This window comes from Chamaea fasciata, unplaced genomic scaffold (genome assembly GCF_029207755.1).
Source record: "Chamaea fasciata isolate MVZ Bird 193981 ecotype frontalis unplaced genomic scaffold, bChaFas1.0.hap1 SCAF_15, whole genome shotgun sequence".
NCBI classification, from domain to species: domain Eukaryota; kingdom Metazoa; phylum Chordata; class Aves; order Passeriformes; family Sylviidae; genus Chamaea; species Chamaea fasciata.
The window spans coordinates 13,188,145-13,207,079 of NW_027094100.1; the positions used below are offsets into that span (position 1 = coordinate 13,188,145).

General features: G+C 44.5%; 2 protein-coding genes across 4 annotated transcripts in view; one reads left to right on the plus strand and one right to left on the minus strand.

Moving 5' to 3' along the window:
* Positions 1 to 5,450, minus strand: part of SFXN1 (sideroflexin 1) — a 39,788-nt gene extending 34,338 nt beyond the window's left edge. The window contains exon 1 of the mRNA XM_066197614.1: positions 5,403 to 5,450. The gene's annotated coding sequence lies outside the window, so the exon portion shown is untranslated. The remainder of the gene's footprint in view (positions 1 to 5,402) is intronic.
* On the plus strand, positions 6 to 4,213 carry DRD1 (dopamine receptor D1). 3 transcript variants are annotated; one of them, XM_066197609.1, is made up of 2 exons: positions 6 to 503; positions 809 to 4,213. In XM_066197609.1, exons 1-2 carry the CDS (start codon positions 470 to 472, stop codon positions 2,173 to 2,175), a joined length of 1,401 nt encoding a protein of 466 aa, XP_066053706.1. In that variant the 5' UTR covers positions 6 to 469; the 3' UTR covers positions 2,176 to 4,213. The 3 variants fall into 3 exon arrangements, with proteins under 3 accessions (XP_066053706.1, XP_066053708.1, XP_066053707.1); XM_066197611.1 differs by having other exon boundaries at positions 15 to 87; XM_066197610.1 differs by having other exon boundaries at positions 456 to 503; positions 626 to 4,213.
* Positions 5,451 to 18,935: the final 13,485 nt, after the last annotated feature.

Genomic DNA, 18,935 nt, shown 5'->3' on the forward strand with positions numbered 1-18,935 from the left:
TATAAGATTTGCTATGCAATTCCAAAACTAAAACAGGAGGAGAGACAGCCCTGCGTCCCAGAGCAAACAGGGAATCAGAGGTGAAAGGTAGGAGCCAGCATTTCTTTTTAAGTCAAACTAAATAACCTGAGCTACTTCTTGCTGAGAACCTTTAAAACACACCTACTGTATGTTTATTTATTTTGTCTTGGAAATGTAAACCAGTTTGAAACAAAGTGAAGACTTGCTTTCTGAAACTGCCAAGAAACAGAGGACTGGTGCCTTTTGTAACAGGAATGTACCGAGGAGGAAGGATGGAGTGTTTCATCAGTGAGACATTTAGGGAACTAGAGAAAAGGCATCTTGTCTAACACGCTTCAGTAAATATGAAAGGCTGGTGCAGTGGACATGAGAAACACTCGATCAATAGTCTATTTAAGTGGGAATAGATGCAAGCATGGAAAAGTGATTGCTTTGCTGTGTGTGGGGCATGTTTGCAGAGAACGGCAGCAGAACATTTACAGGTGAGCTGTCTGAGTTAGGCTACTTCATGCCGGGGTGGTGCAGTATGTTTCTGAAGGGATTGCTAAAAAACCCCTGTTTGTAGCGTGGACTGTGTTTGTGCATTTTCTGTTCCTGCTCACAGAGCTTTCAGGATGTTGTTCAGGATGATTCAAAGAGGGTGAGGTCCGTCCGGGGGCGAAGGGACTGTAGGAAAAGACCTTTGGTCGGTTTGGTGATGAGTAATTAATGGACGTCTGATGTCTCTGATCTCTGCAAGGAAAGGAGTTGATGTCGTCATGAAAATCATGATATGATTTTCCCTCAGGAGAAACTATGACTTGGAACGACACCACTATGGACGGGGAAGGGTTGCTGGTGGAAAGGGACTCCTCTTCATTTCGGATCCTCACGGGCTGCTTCCTCTCGCTCCTGATCCTCTCCACGCTGCTGGGAAACACGCTGGTCTGCGCAGCTGTCATTAGGTTTCGCCACCTCAGGTCCAAGGTGACCAACTTCTTTGTCATCTCCTTGGCTGTGTCAGATCTCTTGGTGGCAGTTTTGGTCATGCCTTGGAAAGCTGTGGCTGAGATCGCCGGTTTCTGGCCTTTTGGTTCATTTTGCAACATTTGGGTGGCCTTTGATATTATGTGCTCAACAGCCTCCATCTTAAACCTCTGTGTCATTAGTGTGGACAGATACTGGGCCATCTCCAGCCCGTTTAGGTACGAGAGGAAAATGACCCCCAAGGCAGCCTTCATCATGATCAGCGTGGCGTGGACTTTATCTGTGTTGATCTCCTTCATCCCAGTGCAGCTGAACTGGCACAAGGCTACAACCACGAGCTTTTCGGACTTCAATGCCAGCTTACAAGGTGTAAGCACGGACAACTGTGATTCTAGCCTAAACAGGATGTATGCCATCTCCTCTTCTCTAATTAGCTTCTACATCCCCGTGGCCATCATGATAGTGACCTACACCAGGATATACCGGATTGCTCAGAAGCAAATCCGGCGCATCTCGGCTCTGGAGAGAGCAGCAGTGCACGCCAAGAACTGCCAGAACCCGGGTGGCAACAGGAGCAGCATGGACTGCCAGCAGCCAGAGAGCAACTTCAAAATGTCCTTCAAGAGGGAAACGAAGGTGTTGAAGACTCTCTCGGTGATCATGGGGGTGTTTGTGTGCTGCTGGTTGCCATTTTTTGTGTTGAACTGCATGATTCCCTTCTGCGAGCCCACCCAGCCCTCCAAGGGAGCAGAGGCTTTCTGCATTAACTCCACCACCTTTGATGTTTTTATATGGTTTGGATGGGCCAATTCTTCCCTCAACCCCATCATTTATGCCTTCAACGCTGATTTCCGCAAGGCATTCTCCACCCTGCTGGGCTGCTACAGGCTCTGCCCCTTGTCTGGCAATGCCATCGAGACTGTCAGCATTAACAACAATGGGGCAGTGGTTTTTTCCAGCCAACACGAGCCCAAAGGGTCCAGCCCCAAAGAGTCTAATCTGGTTTATCTGATTCCACACTCAATTATCTGCCCGGAAGAAGAACCTCTTAAAAAGGAAGATGAGGGTGAACTGTCAAAGACCTTGGAGAAAATGTCTCCAGCACTGTCGGGTATCTTGGATTATGAAGCTGATGTTTCTTTGGAAAAGATCAATCCCATCACACAGAATGGGCAGCATAAAACCTGAACAGTAAGGTTTACTCAGCAAGACCTAATGGTGTATATTGTAATAATCTTTTTGGGAAAAAAAAGATATACAAGATTTTTTTTGGTAAGAACCTAAGCTCTAAGGGAAAAAAATGCACGTTTACACCAAGCCCAGAATTAATTTTCCTGGCATTCAGAGCAAATTTAACATTTCAAACAATAAACAGAAAAAGATACTGGAAATTGGTTATAAAAAAGGATATTAAACTGTACTGTTCATACTGAGGAAAATCTCCAGATTTAGATACAGTGCAGTTAAAAAGAAAATGTTGCTTCTTCTCTGTACAGAGAAACCAATTTCTAGCTAAAAGTGAGGCAAAGATAAATGTTGAGTATTTAAAGATTAATGTTTACTAGAAGTTAAAAGATTGCTGTGTCTTGTGATAGTGGGTGTTAACAGGTCCTAATTACAGACTGAGGGATTGTAAAGGTAGGTAGATGCCTTTTAAAATTATTTCTGACAAATAATTGAGCCTTATAATGAGAATGGTTATTTTTAAAGCTTTGGGAGGTAATATGTTGATACTGGTTTTATTTATTTATTGTTTTAAATTGATATTTTTCATATGTTATAACAGATCTAGCTTTATTTATGTTATTTAAGATGTTTAAATAATGGGATATTTTTGGAGTGTCATAACTGCATTTTGACCAGTCAACCAGTCAGCACTTTATTACAAGCTCTGATAGTCTGAAGAGCTGGTGAGGGGAATGGAGGAATGTTGAGAAGCTCAGCAAGAAATGAAGGAATCAACAGAACTGATGCTGTGTGGAGTTCGTTTGCTTGTGGGCTTTTTTTATTTTTAAGTGAGATTTCTTTCAAAAGATAGGACCAGAGTTGACTGAGTTGCAAATTCTCTTCCCTTATAGAAATAAAAGAAATTGCTGCTATTTATTTTTAAAAAGTTTCATGTTACAGAGACTGCTAGAATGTCAAGTTTGTGGATCTGTAAATACCTTAAATATGACTACAACCTTAAGAAGAATCTGATTTGGGAAGGAAAGCTTCTTAGATAACAATTCTTAGTATATAGTGTTTTGTATTTATGTAAGATAAACAGCTTTCTCAGACTTTTCTTATTTCAAGTCTTGGATATCTTTTCTGAACAAACACACTGGGTTATAATGGTAGGAATCCTGTTATCCTGCAGGACCACCTGGACCCTGCTGTCTGTCTGCTCCTCTGTCAGAGTCAGAATTAAAACCTGAGGTGTCCCTGGTGCTTTACTCTGGGAGGTGGGAGGACGTTACAGTTTAGTGATTGCCATGTCAATACTCCAATCAATAAGGAATAGTGGCCTCATTACCATTTGGGATTAAAACATTTCTAAATATGGGTGGAACTGCAGCCTCCATCTCGAAATCCTCCTGCGAACTCCAAAAAAGTTGCCAATGTTTAATTAATAAATCCTGCTACTTTTCCACTGTCCTTCCCTGCTGCTTTCCCTCTGTAATGCCAAAAGCAATCAGTGAGCATTAGCAACGGGAACATTGGGTGTTAATATTCAGCAGCATTCAAAGAAATCCATTTCTTTTCTGAATGGGAGAAAATACCCTTTGGAGCAACTTTTTCGTAACATATATTAAAAAAAAGAAAAGTGTTGTCAGGAAAAGAGAACTGAGAGGAAAAAAAATTAAAATCTAACAAACTATATACATCCTGCATCAGGTCTGTGTATTTATGTATTGTGAATGTTTTCATAATTTTATTGCCTGTATGCTGCTTTCATACATATAATAAAATTATTTTGTGAACAGAAGGTCAAATAAAGCAATCTACATTGCATTTATTAAATACTTGCTGATTTTTGGTAGTTGTATTGATTGTGTCAAAGGGAAGGATGGTTCCTTTATTTTCCCATTTGCCCTTGTTTGGGATTACACCCATGAGGCAGATAGGAATTTCTGTTGGAAGCAGAGCAAATCCTCCTTACTAGAGACCACTGAGCCCTTGCTCTAAATGAGGATTTGAAAGCAGTAAAAACAGTTTGGAAACAGCCACTCTCTGCTTTAAATGTGTAAAGCTCGACCTACTGGTGACTTTTGTTTAAAAGATAGTTTTTTGCCTTGGTGTAACAGCATAGTGAATCTGGTTTATAACATGTTTATATTGTTGTTCTTCCTTTTCTTTTTTTTTCTTCCCAAGCTGTGGAGTACTTCTCAAAGCCTGATACAGCCCCACTGCTGCTGTCTGTGTTGGAGCAAAATGCACCATTTCAGCAGTGAGGTGATGATGGGTGCAGCTGAGGATCCCTCTGTTCCTGGCAGCTCTTTGCTTTTGCCTCTGTCAGCAGATTTATTTTGAAATGAAGAAACAATGGTCACTTCTGCCTGGAGCAACACCAGCATGACCAGCCCAGCACCTGGGACTGGAGCTGGTGCAGGAGCTGTGGGAATGTTCAGGTCCCCCTCCCTGGTGGCCGCTGGGGTCACTGAAGCAGCAGGTCTGAGGCAAACAGGGCATCCTGGCTGCCTCCAACCTCTCTGGGCTCCTTTGGGAAATTTTCCTAATGCCTGATTTTTTTGGGGATGCCTTTGAGGAATTGCTTCATTTCTTAAAGAGTACACAAGCCAAAGAGGAACTTTTGTTGTTTCTTATTCTCAAAACTCCCAGCAGTCTGATATAAAAGCAAAATACAAAATATGATTTAAGGAGGTCGTGTAAAGAAAGGTGCTGTTTTTGCATGAGTTCACAGGGGATGATTTGTATTTCATAATAAATATTTGCTCTGCTTGACCGGGAGCTGTCGCAGAACCTCCTTCCTCGCAGAAGGATCTGAGTTTCAGGGAGCTCTGTGAAGTTTGGTGAAATGCTGCTGCTGTTGCTGCTGGGAGTGTCCCCTAGGTGTGAGGGGCTGGGGAGACACTTTGATAACTTTATTTTATTGTTTTATCTCTCATTTGATTTAACTAATTTTTGCTTCTGGCTCCTTTTTCTTCCATACATTAAAAAAAAAGTGAATTGGCCTTGATCATCATTTACCAACACACCCCATTTGCCCTCTGTTTTCCAGCCTTCCCAGCAAGTGCCTCTACCTGTCCTCTCTGCCTTTCCTCCTATTACTATCAGAGCCTTTTTGTTGCCTTTTTTTGGCTTTCTTTGCCCCGATTACCCTTTGCTTGGAAGAAAGTCCAAATTAAAATCCTTCCCCGAGCACAGCCAAGAGTCCCCTTCCCACACCCTGCTCCCAGAAATGCCTCCCTTACCTGTTGCAGAGCCCGGACAGTGTCAGGGGTGGCTAGCGGGGACAGCAGCAGGCACCTGCCAACTGCTTCTCTATTTATGTGCTGAATTAATTGCTCAGAAGCTGCGTTCATTACCTGCTCTGCGCCTGCTCCCTGGCTGCTCAGAACCGGTGGTCTGCTGGAACTGCTGGTCACACCAATGTCAGGGTGCACCCCGGGGGCTGGAGCAGTGCCAGGCCCTCGCTGGGCTCTCTGGAGATGATGGCAGGGAGCTGACTGATGAGGTTTGGCTGGAGTAGCCTGTGAGTAGCCTGGGAGGATTGCTGGCTGTTCCACCCTGGCAGGCAGCTGCTGCTCTGGAACTTATTCCTGAGAGTGTCTCCCCTGAGATAACTTTGGCCACATTGGTGGAACACCTCCAGGAAGGTCTTTTCTCACCATGTGCTGCAATGAGTGGCTGGGCAGAGGCAGAGCCACAGAGGAGCAGCGAAGTGCCAGGACACTGGGATGTCCAGGATGGTCCCCATGTCTGCTCCAGGGGAATCAGGCACTTTTCTCCCTGCTCTGCTCACACTTTTCTCCCTGCCTTGTTCACTCTTTTCTCCCTGCTCTGCTCACGCTTTTCTCCCTACCTTGCTCCCCTCCAGCAGTGTTTTCCTCTGCAGAGTGAACCTCGCTGTGTCCCTTTCCCATTTCCCAGGACGTGAATGCAAGTTTACCCAGATAAACCAAGGAACCTTTTTTTCTGGCTTTGCTTCCTCGTGACTGAAGGTATTTTTCTGTTTGTGGATGGAAGAGGTTAATAATTCACCTGATGGCCTTGATGAAGGAGCTGTTGGCAACGAATGAACTGCAACCACCAGATTAAATCTGAATTCATTTCTCCCCTTCCCTTGTCAAGCATTTTGTGCTGATTTGAGTTTCTAACTTAACAAAGCGTGCAAGAGATAGAGGATGAATGAGGAAATGCTTTTGCTGAGGTACAGGTTTAATGACAAGGTTATTGGGAGCCAATCCTGGATTATTTTCAAATCAATGGCTTTCGGAAGCAACCAAATCTGATTGAAATCTCCCAAACCTGCTATGATTAGTATCTTGAAAGACTATTCCAGCAATTATTTTGGTTTCTAGTGTAATGATAGCAGAGCATGTTCCTAGAGATGAACACGTGGCTTATGTGGCCACGCAGTGAATGTGACTTCGGCAAGGACACTGTGGTATTTCTTTCATAGCTTTTAAAAGGTAGAAACACAAATCCAAGGTGTTCTTGCACTGGCCTGTGAACCAAGTGTTGGGCTCCAGTCTTGGTTCAGGTGATGATCCCATCTTTGAGAGAGAATCTGGTGCTCCTGGCACACCCCAGATCACAGAGTTGGGGTTGCATTGTGGCACCAGCCTCTCCCAAAGGATCTGCTGAGCTCTGTGCTAGTCAACCACCACTGCCAGCATCTTTCTACAGATGTGATTTTGGGGCTGAATGTGTAAATCGAGTATAAGATGGTTATGTAATAGTTGTTTTCATGTTGGTTGTTGTTGCGTTCGTGGTCAGAATGAAACAGCAAGTTCATGCTGTGCTTTGCTTTATTTGATTTCTAGGAAAAATTCTGGGCAGTGATACAGGACAAAGCTGCTGGCCCTGCTGTGCTGGTGGCCATTGCTTTTCTGTTCCAGTTGCATTTCCCTTTTGGTTGTGCCAAGCTGTTCCTCTCTTTTTTAAGAGGGATGTTCCTGTTGGTTTTTTGGTGGAGTCTCCTCAGTGCCTGGGTGAAGGATGGCAGGAGGTGCCAATCCTGGTACCCACCACCAGGAGCTGCAGCCACAAACTTGGACCCACAAAAATAATGTGATTTGTGTCAGTGGCCTGGCTTCAGTTCCTGTCCCTGTGGGTAGGATGGAAATGGGATCAGAGGAATACTCTGGGTCTGGTTCATTATTGCCCTCTGGAGCTGTTGAAATGGATGATTTGGGGTGGAAGAGGCACAAAAGAGAAAGGGGCTGCACGGGAGTGGGGCTGGGGTGGTGGCCGTGGGCAAACCCTGTGCCCATGTGCCCTGCCACAATCCTGGGCACTCAGAGAGGGGTGAAGAAGAGCCCAGGTCCAGGCCAGACCCAAGGACCAAACCAGCTCCCAGTCCCGGCATCACCCCAGGAACAGCTCAGCAGGGAATGTGGATTTTGCTCAGGGCTGTGTGTGGCACAGCCTCCAAACCAGTAGCAAATTTTCTGTTTGAATAGTCTCCCACCCAACAGGAATAAAAGAGTTTGTGGGATATTTCAAATAATGACAACAAAAACCCAACCCAAACCACACAATCAAGAAAAGTATTGTTTGTATATATAAATTTTTTTACATTTTCAAAATGATTTTATTCTTGATCTACTTAAATATAGAGTTTGCCGTGTGAGATTTTTAAAACTCAGATCTCTGGTTTGAATATAATGACAAGGAAGTTAAACACTAAAATAAAATGAAACAAGTTAATTTCCCTGACCTTGGCCACCATGGCAAAATTTTTCTTAATTTCAGAGGGAATTCTGGATTTAGACACCAGGCATTTCCCCCTGTTTTCATTTTATTTCTCTGTTCATAAAGGAGTTCTCAGTGGTGCCAAGTTCTTAATGGTTTGGATGCCACTCTGTGTCAGTACCAATAATCTGTTTTCATGTGCATGTTCAAACACAGCATCCATCATCCTCAATTAAAGGATTCATGGAGCGTGTGGAAGGGACAAATGGTGAAGGTAATGAGAATTTCTTTGTTACAGAAGCAGGGGATGAACCAGGCCTGCATCACCTGCATTAAAAGGACAAACCTGTCAGGACTGACGGATCTTCCACGCCAGCACCTTGTGCCAGAGAGAAAAAAAAAAAAAAAAAAAAAAAAGTGAATACACACTTTGAAATTGCATCGTAAAAGTGTTTTAAATAATAATAAAGATTTAATGATACTGTTATGTACTTTTTCACTTTCTTGTTTACTAAGCTTTTCTGGCAATTTCTGTAATGATTTCAGAATTGCAAATGGGACCATCCAGTTTCCTTCTCTTTGCTCTTCCGTGCTGGTATCAGACTTTGATATGGATTTGTGTTCTCAGCTGAACAGACTCTGCTCCAGCAGCTGCTGCAGCCTCCTGACACCTCCTGGAACCCTGCATCCCACCAGGTCTGTTGGGATGTGGGACAATAGTGAAAGGAACCCCCCGGAAACAGCTGGTTTGGAACAGTGGGAAATTATTTTTGAGCAAAAACCCGACATTTTCTGTTGGTATCTTTTTTGTAGGTCCAAAACCTGATCCATTTTAGTATTTTTCTGCATTTATTTGCAAACAGTTAATTTTCTCAAAAGCAAGATTATGGCTTAAAGAACAGCAGTATTTTTGAAGTGAGAAAGATTGTAATAGTTAAAATTTCAGAAAAAAAATTAAGTATCATTACAATCCTTATAAAATAGAACATTTTCAATGCCTTTTATTCATGTATGACAGTCTTCCAAAAAAAGAACAATTTCTTGATGAGAACATTTTAGTGCAGACACTTCTCATATTTCTTACTTGCTTGAGAGGATCAAATACAGTGATAGGGAACTTTGGGATAATATGTGGCACGAGTAAAAGCCTTTCTAGCAAACAGTATAGGCAGTCACATTTAGACATTTAGTAATTTCAGCTGTGCTGTTTAGTTCCTCTCATTGTAAAATATTGATTGTATTTTAAAAAATTGATTAAATGAATATGTGAAGGTAACTTTCATTAGGATAAGTGGGATTAATTGGCCTTTTGTTGGGAGTCTCAGTGGACTTTTACCACTCTAAATGGCATTTTTGTACCCAGGCTATAGCACAGGAATTCCTGCCCTTTGTGACTATCTTGCAGCTTTTCAGCAGGAACAAATTCCTTCTTCCCCCTTCCCTGTCTTTAATGCATGTTCACTCCTTCAGCCTCTTTATCCTTTACTTCTGGAGATGAAGTAAATGGTACGAATGCGATCTGAATGTGATTTTAACAGCATGTTTGTAGCCCAGCCAGCCACGGCGTGACCCCTGGGACATCCCTGGCACTCACCCCGTGCATGGATGCAGCATCCCAGGGATCCTGTTGGTTGGGATCTCCCCACTCACATCCCGAGGTGAGTGCTGCACAGTTTGGGGTGGGACAGGGAGAGTCCCCTGAGCGAATTGACTGAGGCATTCTCAAAAAAAGGACAAAAAGTCGATGAGCTCAAACCCTTTGGTAAACTTAACCCCTGGAATGCTGCTCCGCAGTTCTTCCTGCCTTTCCCAGCTCAAAAACCACTTGCAGAAATAGATTTTATTTTGCAGTATTTATCCAGCTCTGCTGTGCAAACACCCTCAACTCCGATGTGTGGTTGAAGTGAAGACCCGTCTGCATGATGAAAGCAAAGAGGCTATAAAGTTATCAATCCTGACACCCAGGAAAAGAGCCCCTCAGCAAAGGGCTGGATTGCCACCCCACTGATGGGATGTAGGCAGGGAAAACACAACAAAACTGTGCTGAGTGTGAGTGAGGAGCCTCAGCAGGATCTCCCCCGTGGCAGTGGCCATCCATTCCCACTCGAGGAGCAGCACCATGAAGGAAACACTTCGCACACCACAGGCTGCAATCAATGGAGAGTTCAATATTTCCTTCACTTCCCTTTCCAAAATGACTGGTGATTCCTCTCCACGTCCATTTGCTGCCTGTGCTCAAAGTTAAGTGTAAGAAAGGGTCACCAGTAAAAGCCTCTGGGGTTTACAGTTCAGCTGGAGGGAAAGCATGGGGTGTCTGAGGAGAAAGTACACCTTTCCCTAAAACTAAAGAGCTTCAGTGCTATTTTCGTTTATTATTTAATTTTTGTATTCTATTACATTTTATAACGTGATTTTATTTTACTGCTTTCCGTTGCTCACAAAATCATTCCTGAATGCTGATTTCCTCTGTGTCTTATGTAATGTTTTTAAACTACAAATAATGAAGGCCTGCTCACTGGTTAGGGGGAGCAAAACCAATGCTCCAGAAACACTGCCCAGGTAAAACCTGGAGTCACTGAGCTGGAGAGAGAGGTAATATTAGGAAGGAGGACCTTCCTCTCTGAGAAGCTGTTTCTGCCCTCTGAAGTGAGGATTTCCCTTGCTTGGACTGAATATCTTGTTTTTATTACAAAGGACTCCCTTAATTTGCATTGTCTTGTAACACTGCTGCTGTTTTTAGGGGAGAGTCCATGTTTCGTTGTATCCATAACTCAAGGGCACTAAACAGACTGTAATTGTTTCAACAGTTGAATTAATCAGAATCCTCCTTCTATTTCAGTTCCTTAAGGAAAACAAAAGGATGGCATATAGTTATGCAGAGTGGTTTCTCAGTGTTTAAATTCCCTCTCAGGCACTTGTGGGTCAAAGTCGCCGTTGGGCACAGCTCAGGTTGTTGCTGGTGTAGACAGCCCATGGAAAAGCCGTACAGGAAGATACACAAGTTAACGGGCCCCATGGTCACCACAGACAGATCAGGGGATATTCACAGGGCTAAGGCTTCAGTGCTGTGTTTTCTGTGATTGTTATTCCAGCCAGCACCCCGTGAGGGACTCACGTGTTAGGGAGGATGCGGCTCCCGCTCGTTCCAGCAGGCTCAGGGTGTGATGCCATTTCATACTTTAATTCCAGCTTGTTCCCATCTATCACATCTGTCTCAGTGGGAAGCTGAGATGGGAGGAACATCCACGAGGAGGTTGAAGTGTTGCTTTCAGGGAGTCATTATCATTTGTCACTCTTGGAGGAGCTGCTGTTATCACACAGGGCCTGGATTTGAGGGGTTGGAAGACCCTGAGTTCTGTTTGGTCTGAGGGTCATCGTGATACTCCTCAACTTATTCCCCATTCCAGCTGTCATGCTGCATCCCTTGCTTTTTACATGCACAAATAATGGTGGGGGTAGAGTTTTAAACTAAAAGAGAGGAGTTTTCGATTAGATATTAGGAAGAAATTCTTCCCTGTCAGGGTGGTCAGTGAAGCTGTGGCTGCCCCATCCCTGGAAATGTCCAAGGCCAGGTTGGATGGGGTTTGGAGCAACGTGGGATAGTGGAAGATGTCCCTGCCCATGGCATGGGGTGGAATGAGATGAACTTTGAGTTGCCTTAGCACCCAAACCAGTCTGTGATATGCTGGCACCACAAACAGCTTCTGCCTCCTCTGTTCCTTTCTGAAATCAGCCTCTCTCGTGAAAAAAAAGAAAGAGAAAAAAAAAAAAAAGAAGAAGAAGAAGAAGAAAAAAGGATTGCCTGCATCAATCCTTCAAGATTCTTGGGACAGGGTCAGCTAGTCCTGAATGCTCCCTTTTGAGGAGATGGAGACGTTCCCACCCACCCAGCTGGTGTGTGAGGGCTGCAGTGTGGTGCTGCCAGATCAACCTCCCCGTGGTCCCTCCAGGAACAGCTCCCATCCCTGGCAATGCACCACTGCTGGGAGCTGCCAGGGGATTAACGAGGCTGCCCAGGTGGGCAGAGAGATTTAAAGGAACGTGGTGATTTCAGGAGACAAACGTCGCTGATCCAATCCCACGGACTCTACAGCTGCCCTTGGCATGCTCAGCGAGCGCTGCCTCCCTTCAGCACAGAGCCCTGATGGAGAGGGCACCCACATCCCCAGCCCCCAAAATCTGCCCAAACTCCCTCCCTGTTATCTCCCTGCCTGCAGCTCAGGAGCTACATGCTGGGATTTCAGTGCAAGCCTTGATTTTATTCGTTCTGCAGCCAAAATTAGGCCAGCAATGCTGCCAAGAGGCAGACTTCTTTGGTTTGATACGTGGAGAATGCATTTTTAATGCTCTAAGTGCTGTTCTCTGCCATTGGACTCCCATGTGATGCAGACCTGCAGAGCCCTGCAGTGAAACAACATTTTCTTCCAAGCAGGACAGAGAAAAATGCAGCAAATGATATTTTCTTATTAAAACTGAAAAATATTGCTTTTAACTGGCCAGCTTCTGAGATTTATCAGATCTCAGCTGCCAAGTAATAATTCTGTCTTGTGAGGTTAAAACTGGAGTAAGAACAATTTTCTAATCAAAACCAATGTTTACCACTGCAGGAAAATTAACCTTTCAGTTAATATTGAGAAACATTATTTTATTTTCTTTTGTTGTGGTCATGCTGTGAACTACTCCCTAATTGGAGAAAAGGCTTGTGATTAAATGTGCGGGCTTCAGAAATCTTAATTCTGAACTGGGCAGAGTAGTTTCGATACTGAAAACCACCCTCCAAAAAATCCCAAACTTCCTCTCCCCCAAGTGCAGAACTCTCTGTGAGGTGGAAACAAACATATTTGATTCTGGGCCATCTCTGCTTCCTTTCAGCAATAGCTATGAAGGTGAGAGATTTTCTGATTGATTTCCTGGTCACACCTAGAAAGGTCAATCATGAGCCAAAGAATTAACGAGTCACCTGAAATGGAGTCACACATAATGAGGATGTTTGCTGGACAATAATCAGTTAAGCAAAATGTAAGCAGTAAAAATGTTCTCTTTGTTGTGCTTTTTATTCTCCTCAGGCAGGACCAGGAGGAGGGAGCTGTGCCTCTGCCGTGACACAGCACTGACATTCAAATGTGCAATTCCAAGCTCCTGTCTGGTGGCGAGGGCTGGGAGCAGCTCTGCCATGTGGGATCAGCGTGGAGAGCATCTGGTTAACCTGACTGTGGCATTTGGAGCTGCATTAGAAAGGAGCTCAGGCAATCCCTGCTCTGCCCGGGAGCACTTTCTAATCAGCGAGTTTAGGGAAAGAGACGGTGCCAGATGAGCAGCTACTTAATTTCTGGTGCATCCTAGAGCATGTAGAAGGCAGGGTGCATGATTATGAGGATCTGGACAACTGGTCTCTGTCTGGATTAATGCAGAAGATGTTTCAGGAGAGAAATGCAGAGGAATGAAGCCTCTCGAGCTCTGAGGAATCTCACATTTTCACAGCCTGAGTTTATTGTGTTTTCCATGCGAGGGCATGGTTACATATCTGTGTTTGTTTGAGACAGGAGCCTCTGTCTTAGGGAAATTGTACATTTGAAATTCTCCCATCAAGCAAAATGCAATTGGCTTCTTCCCCTGTTTCCTGCTTAGCAGAAGAAACATTCCCTCCTGTGGGGATGCATTAGCAGGGAAGGGGCTGACACACAGGGAAGAAATGCTGGAGTCACTCAGGGACAAATGTTGATCTATTACAGCTGAATAAATCCACAGTAATATAATTTACTCCCTGGGATTTGCATTAGATTTATCCTGGCATATATGAGATGGCAGAATCCCCCTGCTGATTAGCACAATGCAATTGGGGTGAGACCCAGACCACCTTTAGACTGTCTGATCTTTCCCTCAAAGACCCTTTTTTTTTCAGTCACTTATCTCTTTTGCTGAGCCTCAGCCTTTGGAGAGAGATTTTTCTATGCTGGATCTGTGCCTCAGGCAAACCTACAAACTTTTATAGTGTCAGTCACAGCAGTGAAATCAGTGCAGCGTAAGAGAAGAGCAGAAAAGGAAAGTTGTGTTTCTCACATGAAAATTCGGAGCTGTTGTGAGGGGAAGCTCGAGGGTTGCTGTGTTTTGGAGCGAGGGCAGACAGTTCTGCAGGTGGCTGGGTCTAGAGGTGCCTTCTGTTGGGTTTTGCTGCTCCATCAGGGAAAAATACCCCCGAACTTCAGGAATTTAGGTGTCCCTGAAATTACCTCACCTCCCGGGCGCTTGGGACTGTGTGGGCACCTCACAAAAATCCTCACCACTCCCCCAAATGTGCTCCTTCTCCTTCCACCTGGGTCCAGGCTTGCCTCCACTGAGTTCTGAGCTTCACCTAAGACAAGGTCTCCAATTTTAAGGATTTATTATTAAATGAAAACAGAGAGGGAAAGGCTTCATTTGTGCTTTTTAGATCTTTCATACACCAGAATATGAGAACAGGGAGATATTGCTGATCGCTTGCTTCCATGTGTGTAATGAACAATTGTGTGCCCAAGGAGATTCCAGCACTGCCATCCAGACAGAGATCAGCAGAAGTCTTTCGCATTAAAGCCGGCACAGCCTGGGAGGACTTAAGCAACAGAAATAAAAAGGAAAATGAGCAGCTGGAGGTTCAACTCACATCGAGGCAAAAGATGGGGAAGAGACAGGAGGGATTTGGTGAATTTGCAAATAAACCAAAAAAGGAGTCGTGTCCCACTCATAATGTGCTGCTGGCAGCACAGACCAATGCTGGGGAGTTGCTGCTCCCACTCGTGATGCCCAGACCTGACTCCAGAAGGTTTCCTTGGGCAAAAGGGTGGGGGAAAACAATCCCCACACGGCTGTCAGCCTGCACTGCTGCAATTCACACCAGTTCTGCCTCACACTAACACACCCAGCTCGTGTTCCCAGCCCGCTGTGAATTTCTGCTGAGAATTTCTGCTGTCTGGCTTTAGGCCTCACACAGGCAGGGATTGAAGCAGGAACTTGAGGCAGGAATTGCTGGCAGCAGCTTTGCAGGATGGCATGGTCGTGCAGAACGTTGTGCATTTAAAATAATCTGTGATATTAAGACACAAAATCTGCCCTGTGTGTTGTGAGTCTCCCTGAAGAGGAGTTCTGCTGATGAGTACTGTACTAAGTGGTCTGAAATAGAAGCAAGCTGCATTCTGGCTCTGTGTTCCAATTAGATGTGGCCTTTTTGAGGTTCTCAAGTGAGTGTGGAGAGGGGTAAAGAATCGTTTAAGTTGTTTTTTATGCCTATAGGCATCATAGTTACTTTTTTTTTCCTTCTTAATTGACTGAAAAAAATCCCACTTACATGACCCTGTTTTCCTAATGGTCCCATCAACTTTCCAAACCCAAGCAGTTAAATCGCTGATATTTATCTGAGCCTAAAAAAGCAGAATCCCTTACAATTCTTGTGTCACAGGAGTTGAGAGGCAGCAAAAACATGGCAGCTCCATAATTTGGTTTTGCTGACATGCTCAGGCAGCGAGCGTGACATCTTGCAGGATCAAAGAAAGATTTTTATTACCAAAACTGAATGAAAAATCCAGAGCTCCTTTACATGGTTCATTTCCATTTCAAGCATCCAGGGCTTTTGATGGAGCTGATGGAAGGGAGAAAGACAAGACGTGCTTAGATTGAGGATCTGACTTGAAAGAATCTAAAAATAGATCAATTTTTATTTCCTGGAGAATCTCAGGAGGAACAGGCATGTCAGTGCACAGAATCACAGATCACAGAATAAACTGAGTTGGAAGGGACCTACAAGGGTCGAGTCCAAATCTTAGCCCTGCACAGGCCAACCCAATAAATTCCAGTATTTCTTCTGTTTTACTGATGTATTTTGCTTTCTTCCTGACCAATTTATCCAGTGTTTGAAGATTTCTGCAGCGAAGAAAGACTGGAAGATCTGCTCCACTGCCCCATGTGCAGGGTGACCTCACATAACAATTTGATCAACTCAGACATGATTTTCTTCTCTAGGCTAGTGCTGGCTCACGTATTTCATCCCAAAGCTCATGGAAAGCTTGGGAAAGGAGGAAAAAACCATCCAGGGTGATGGAAAGCTGTTCAGTCTCAAAGGGAGAGAAGTGAGAGGGCTCTGTGGGAGCATCTCCCATCAGCTGGGGTGAATTTCTGACTCCCACCCTGTGCTGTGGGCAAGGCTGTGGAATATCCTCCTTTGGGGGATTTGGGTGAAGCACAAACCCTTGGCGTTCTCCCTGGTCCCTCCAGCATCAGGCACAGCCCTGGAGTTTTTTGTCCCTCGCTGTCCTGCCTGTGCTGGAGGCTGTAAATACCTTGGGCAGAGCTGACTGGCTCCAGATGGTTGGGATGGTACCTTCCAGAAGAGTCAAATCATAATTTAAAAAAGCCATGAGTGATTTGAAAGCAATAAGGTAATGTTGCCATGGCACGAGGGACCTGGGGTCAGCAAAGCAATCACTTTTGGATAAGTCATTCAACCATTTAACCTTCTTAACATCTGAGAAATCCCCTGTAATGGACTCGTGGTCATTTACTACCTCCCCCATCTGTGCGGCAGACACTAATATTGTAATTGTTTTATTCCTCTTCATTCTGCTGTCAGTTAAGCACTGTTTTCTCTGCTAGGTGATAATAAAGCTGATGTGAGTTTTACTGTGCTCTGATACATTGCTCTCTAAATGAGAGGAGGTAACTTCAGCTGAATGTCAGGCTCCAGCGAAGGAAGAAATGAACATGAAAAGCAAATAGCCCCTTGAAAGAATCGTTCCAAAATCAGAATTTATAAGTGCTAAGTGCCTGCCTATTTTTCACCAGTGTTTTGTACCGTCATGGTGAGTTAAATAGAAATTGTCACAGCTCCTTTGGCTTTAATAGCACTGCACTTAAAACTGGCACCTTGTGTTGAAGTGCTGTGGAATGAGTGATATTTAAGTCTGGCTGTGAATATCAAGAAATTGCAGAAGAAAACCTTTTTGCTGAGGGTCTTGAGCTGGCTGCCACATCTCCTGTCACTCTTTTCTTTTCCTAACAAAGAGAAGATCTGCTGAGAGTTTGCTCCACTGCCCAGCTGCCCGTGCAGGCAGCATTGCCCTCTCTTCCACATTGTGTTTTTAAATTAATTTACTGTCTTTTATGTTAAAAGACATTTCTACAGCTTGTGGGTGGGGTTGAGGAGGTCTCAGCTTAGGCCTTGGGGTCTGGTTTTGCTCTGTCTGTGCTGTGGTTCCATTTCTCTTCTGCTCCCCTCCTGCTCCTGTCCTGGCCCAGGGAAAGCTCAGGAAGGGTTGCTCCCATGTAATGCAAAAAGGCTGCATGGGCAGTGCTGTATTCAGAATTTCAACCTGTATTTTCATTTTTCTTGTTCCAATTTTGTATGCCCTTGCACCCTGAACTTGCCTAACAAGATGTGTCTGCACCTCTGAATTTGGCTTGAACTATCCTTCACCTTACTCTATCCCATCCATTATTCAAATAGCAACAGACAACTCTTCAGGGGCTTTAAAACAAATGAAGAAAAACAATTTCTCATTGGAATCAATTGCTTGTTGTCTATTTGTCTCTTCAAGAAATGGCTGTTTTCAGACTTGAAATATAAATCTTAACATACGTAGACTAAGGGACACGTCTAAAGAAAAAGGAGAGCAGCTTGTGGCTGGGCACAAGCAATGAAACAAATTTCAAATTTAGCATCCTATTTTCTGTAATGTGCTTCTGCCCTTCACTCACGCTGTGTTCTGTCCTGGGGGCTGAGTGCTCTGGCTGAGAGCTCAAATAACCACAGACGGGAGGATTTCTTCACGGGACAGTCCAGGATCTCTGTCCTGACATGGATTTAAGGAACTCAGGTAGGGCCGCAGGCTTGATTTGTCTCCAAAATACTCTTCTAAAGCCTTTTCTTCAGCTGGTGCACACCTGATGGATGGCTGTCTTCAGAGAGGACCAAGAGCTTGAAAAGCTAACTAGGATGTCTGCTGGCAATAACACTCAACAAAAACAGCAATTTGTCTCTGGAACAGTTTGGTGTTTGCAATGAAGTCCACTTTGTCCCGGAAATCAGAGTAAAAGACAGGAAAGGAAGCTGGAGATGGACTCTTTATTAGGAACTGTAGTGATAGCATGAGTACTGATGGGTTCAGGCTGAAAAAGGGGAAATTTAGGTTAAATATAAAAAAAAAATTCTTCCTGTGAGGGTGGGGAGGCCCCGGCACAGGGTGCCCAGAGAAGCTGTGGCTGCCCCTGGATCCCTGGAAGTGTCCAAGGCCAGGTTGGGCAGGGCTTGGAGCAACAGTGGAATGTGTCCCAGCCCGTGGCAGGGGTGGAATGAGATGAGTTTTAAGTTCCTTTACAACCCAAACCATTCTGTGATTCTAATAATGGAGAAGAGGTTTCGTTTTGTGTGTGTGTAGACAAAAATATGTGTTTACAAAGGGCTCAGACAGATGAAAAGGCAGGAAATAGCAACATGCAGTGAAGGAATTCAGCAGGAAGAGAGAAGTCGATGAACACAAAAAAAAGTGACTAAATTTTCCAGAAAGGGTCACGGGCAGTGAATCTTTACAGTCTTGTGGAGAGAAATTAGCAAATGGCCTGAACCCAAAGAGGTCCAAGGCAGTGATGTGTGAGTCACAGGCTCAAGCACAAGCCCGAGAGGTAGAAAGTGAGCTCAGGGTTTCAGCCATCGTCTCCAGGCAGGAATGAGTCAGGCAAGGAGACATTTGACGATGCTCATTCCAGAGAGGAACTGGAAAATTTGCAGCAGGGAGAAGAGCAGCAGCCGTGTGAGCCGTGCAGAGCATGGGGGGAGCTCAGCCTGCGGCTGCTCACCAAGGGGAGCTGCGAACAGAGGGCTGAGGGCACAGTTCTGGCTATTCCAGCCTCTGCTGTGCTCTCATTAGGGAAGGCTGGGATAAAATCCTCATCCAGATGTGACTTGTGTTGCTCTAAGCCTACAACAATAATTAGACTACTGTGTAAGATGTAAAAAAAAAGAACATTCTTGTGTCTCATTACTTGGTCCATGCTCTGCTCTGGATCTTTTGCTGTTGGTTTGCAGCTGATTGACTTTGTGGCTCTCTCAGATTGGGAGATGC

Coding starts and splice junctions, on each gene's coding strand:
- DRD1 (XM_066197609.1), top strand. CDS start 470: ATGTTTGCAGAGAACGGCAGCAGAACATTTACAG. Junction 504..808: donor CGGCAGCAGAACATTTACAG/GTGAGCTGTCTG, acceptor ATTTTCCCTCAG/GAGAAACTATGACTTGGAAC.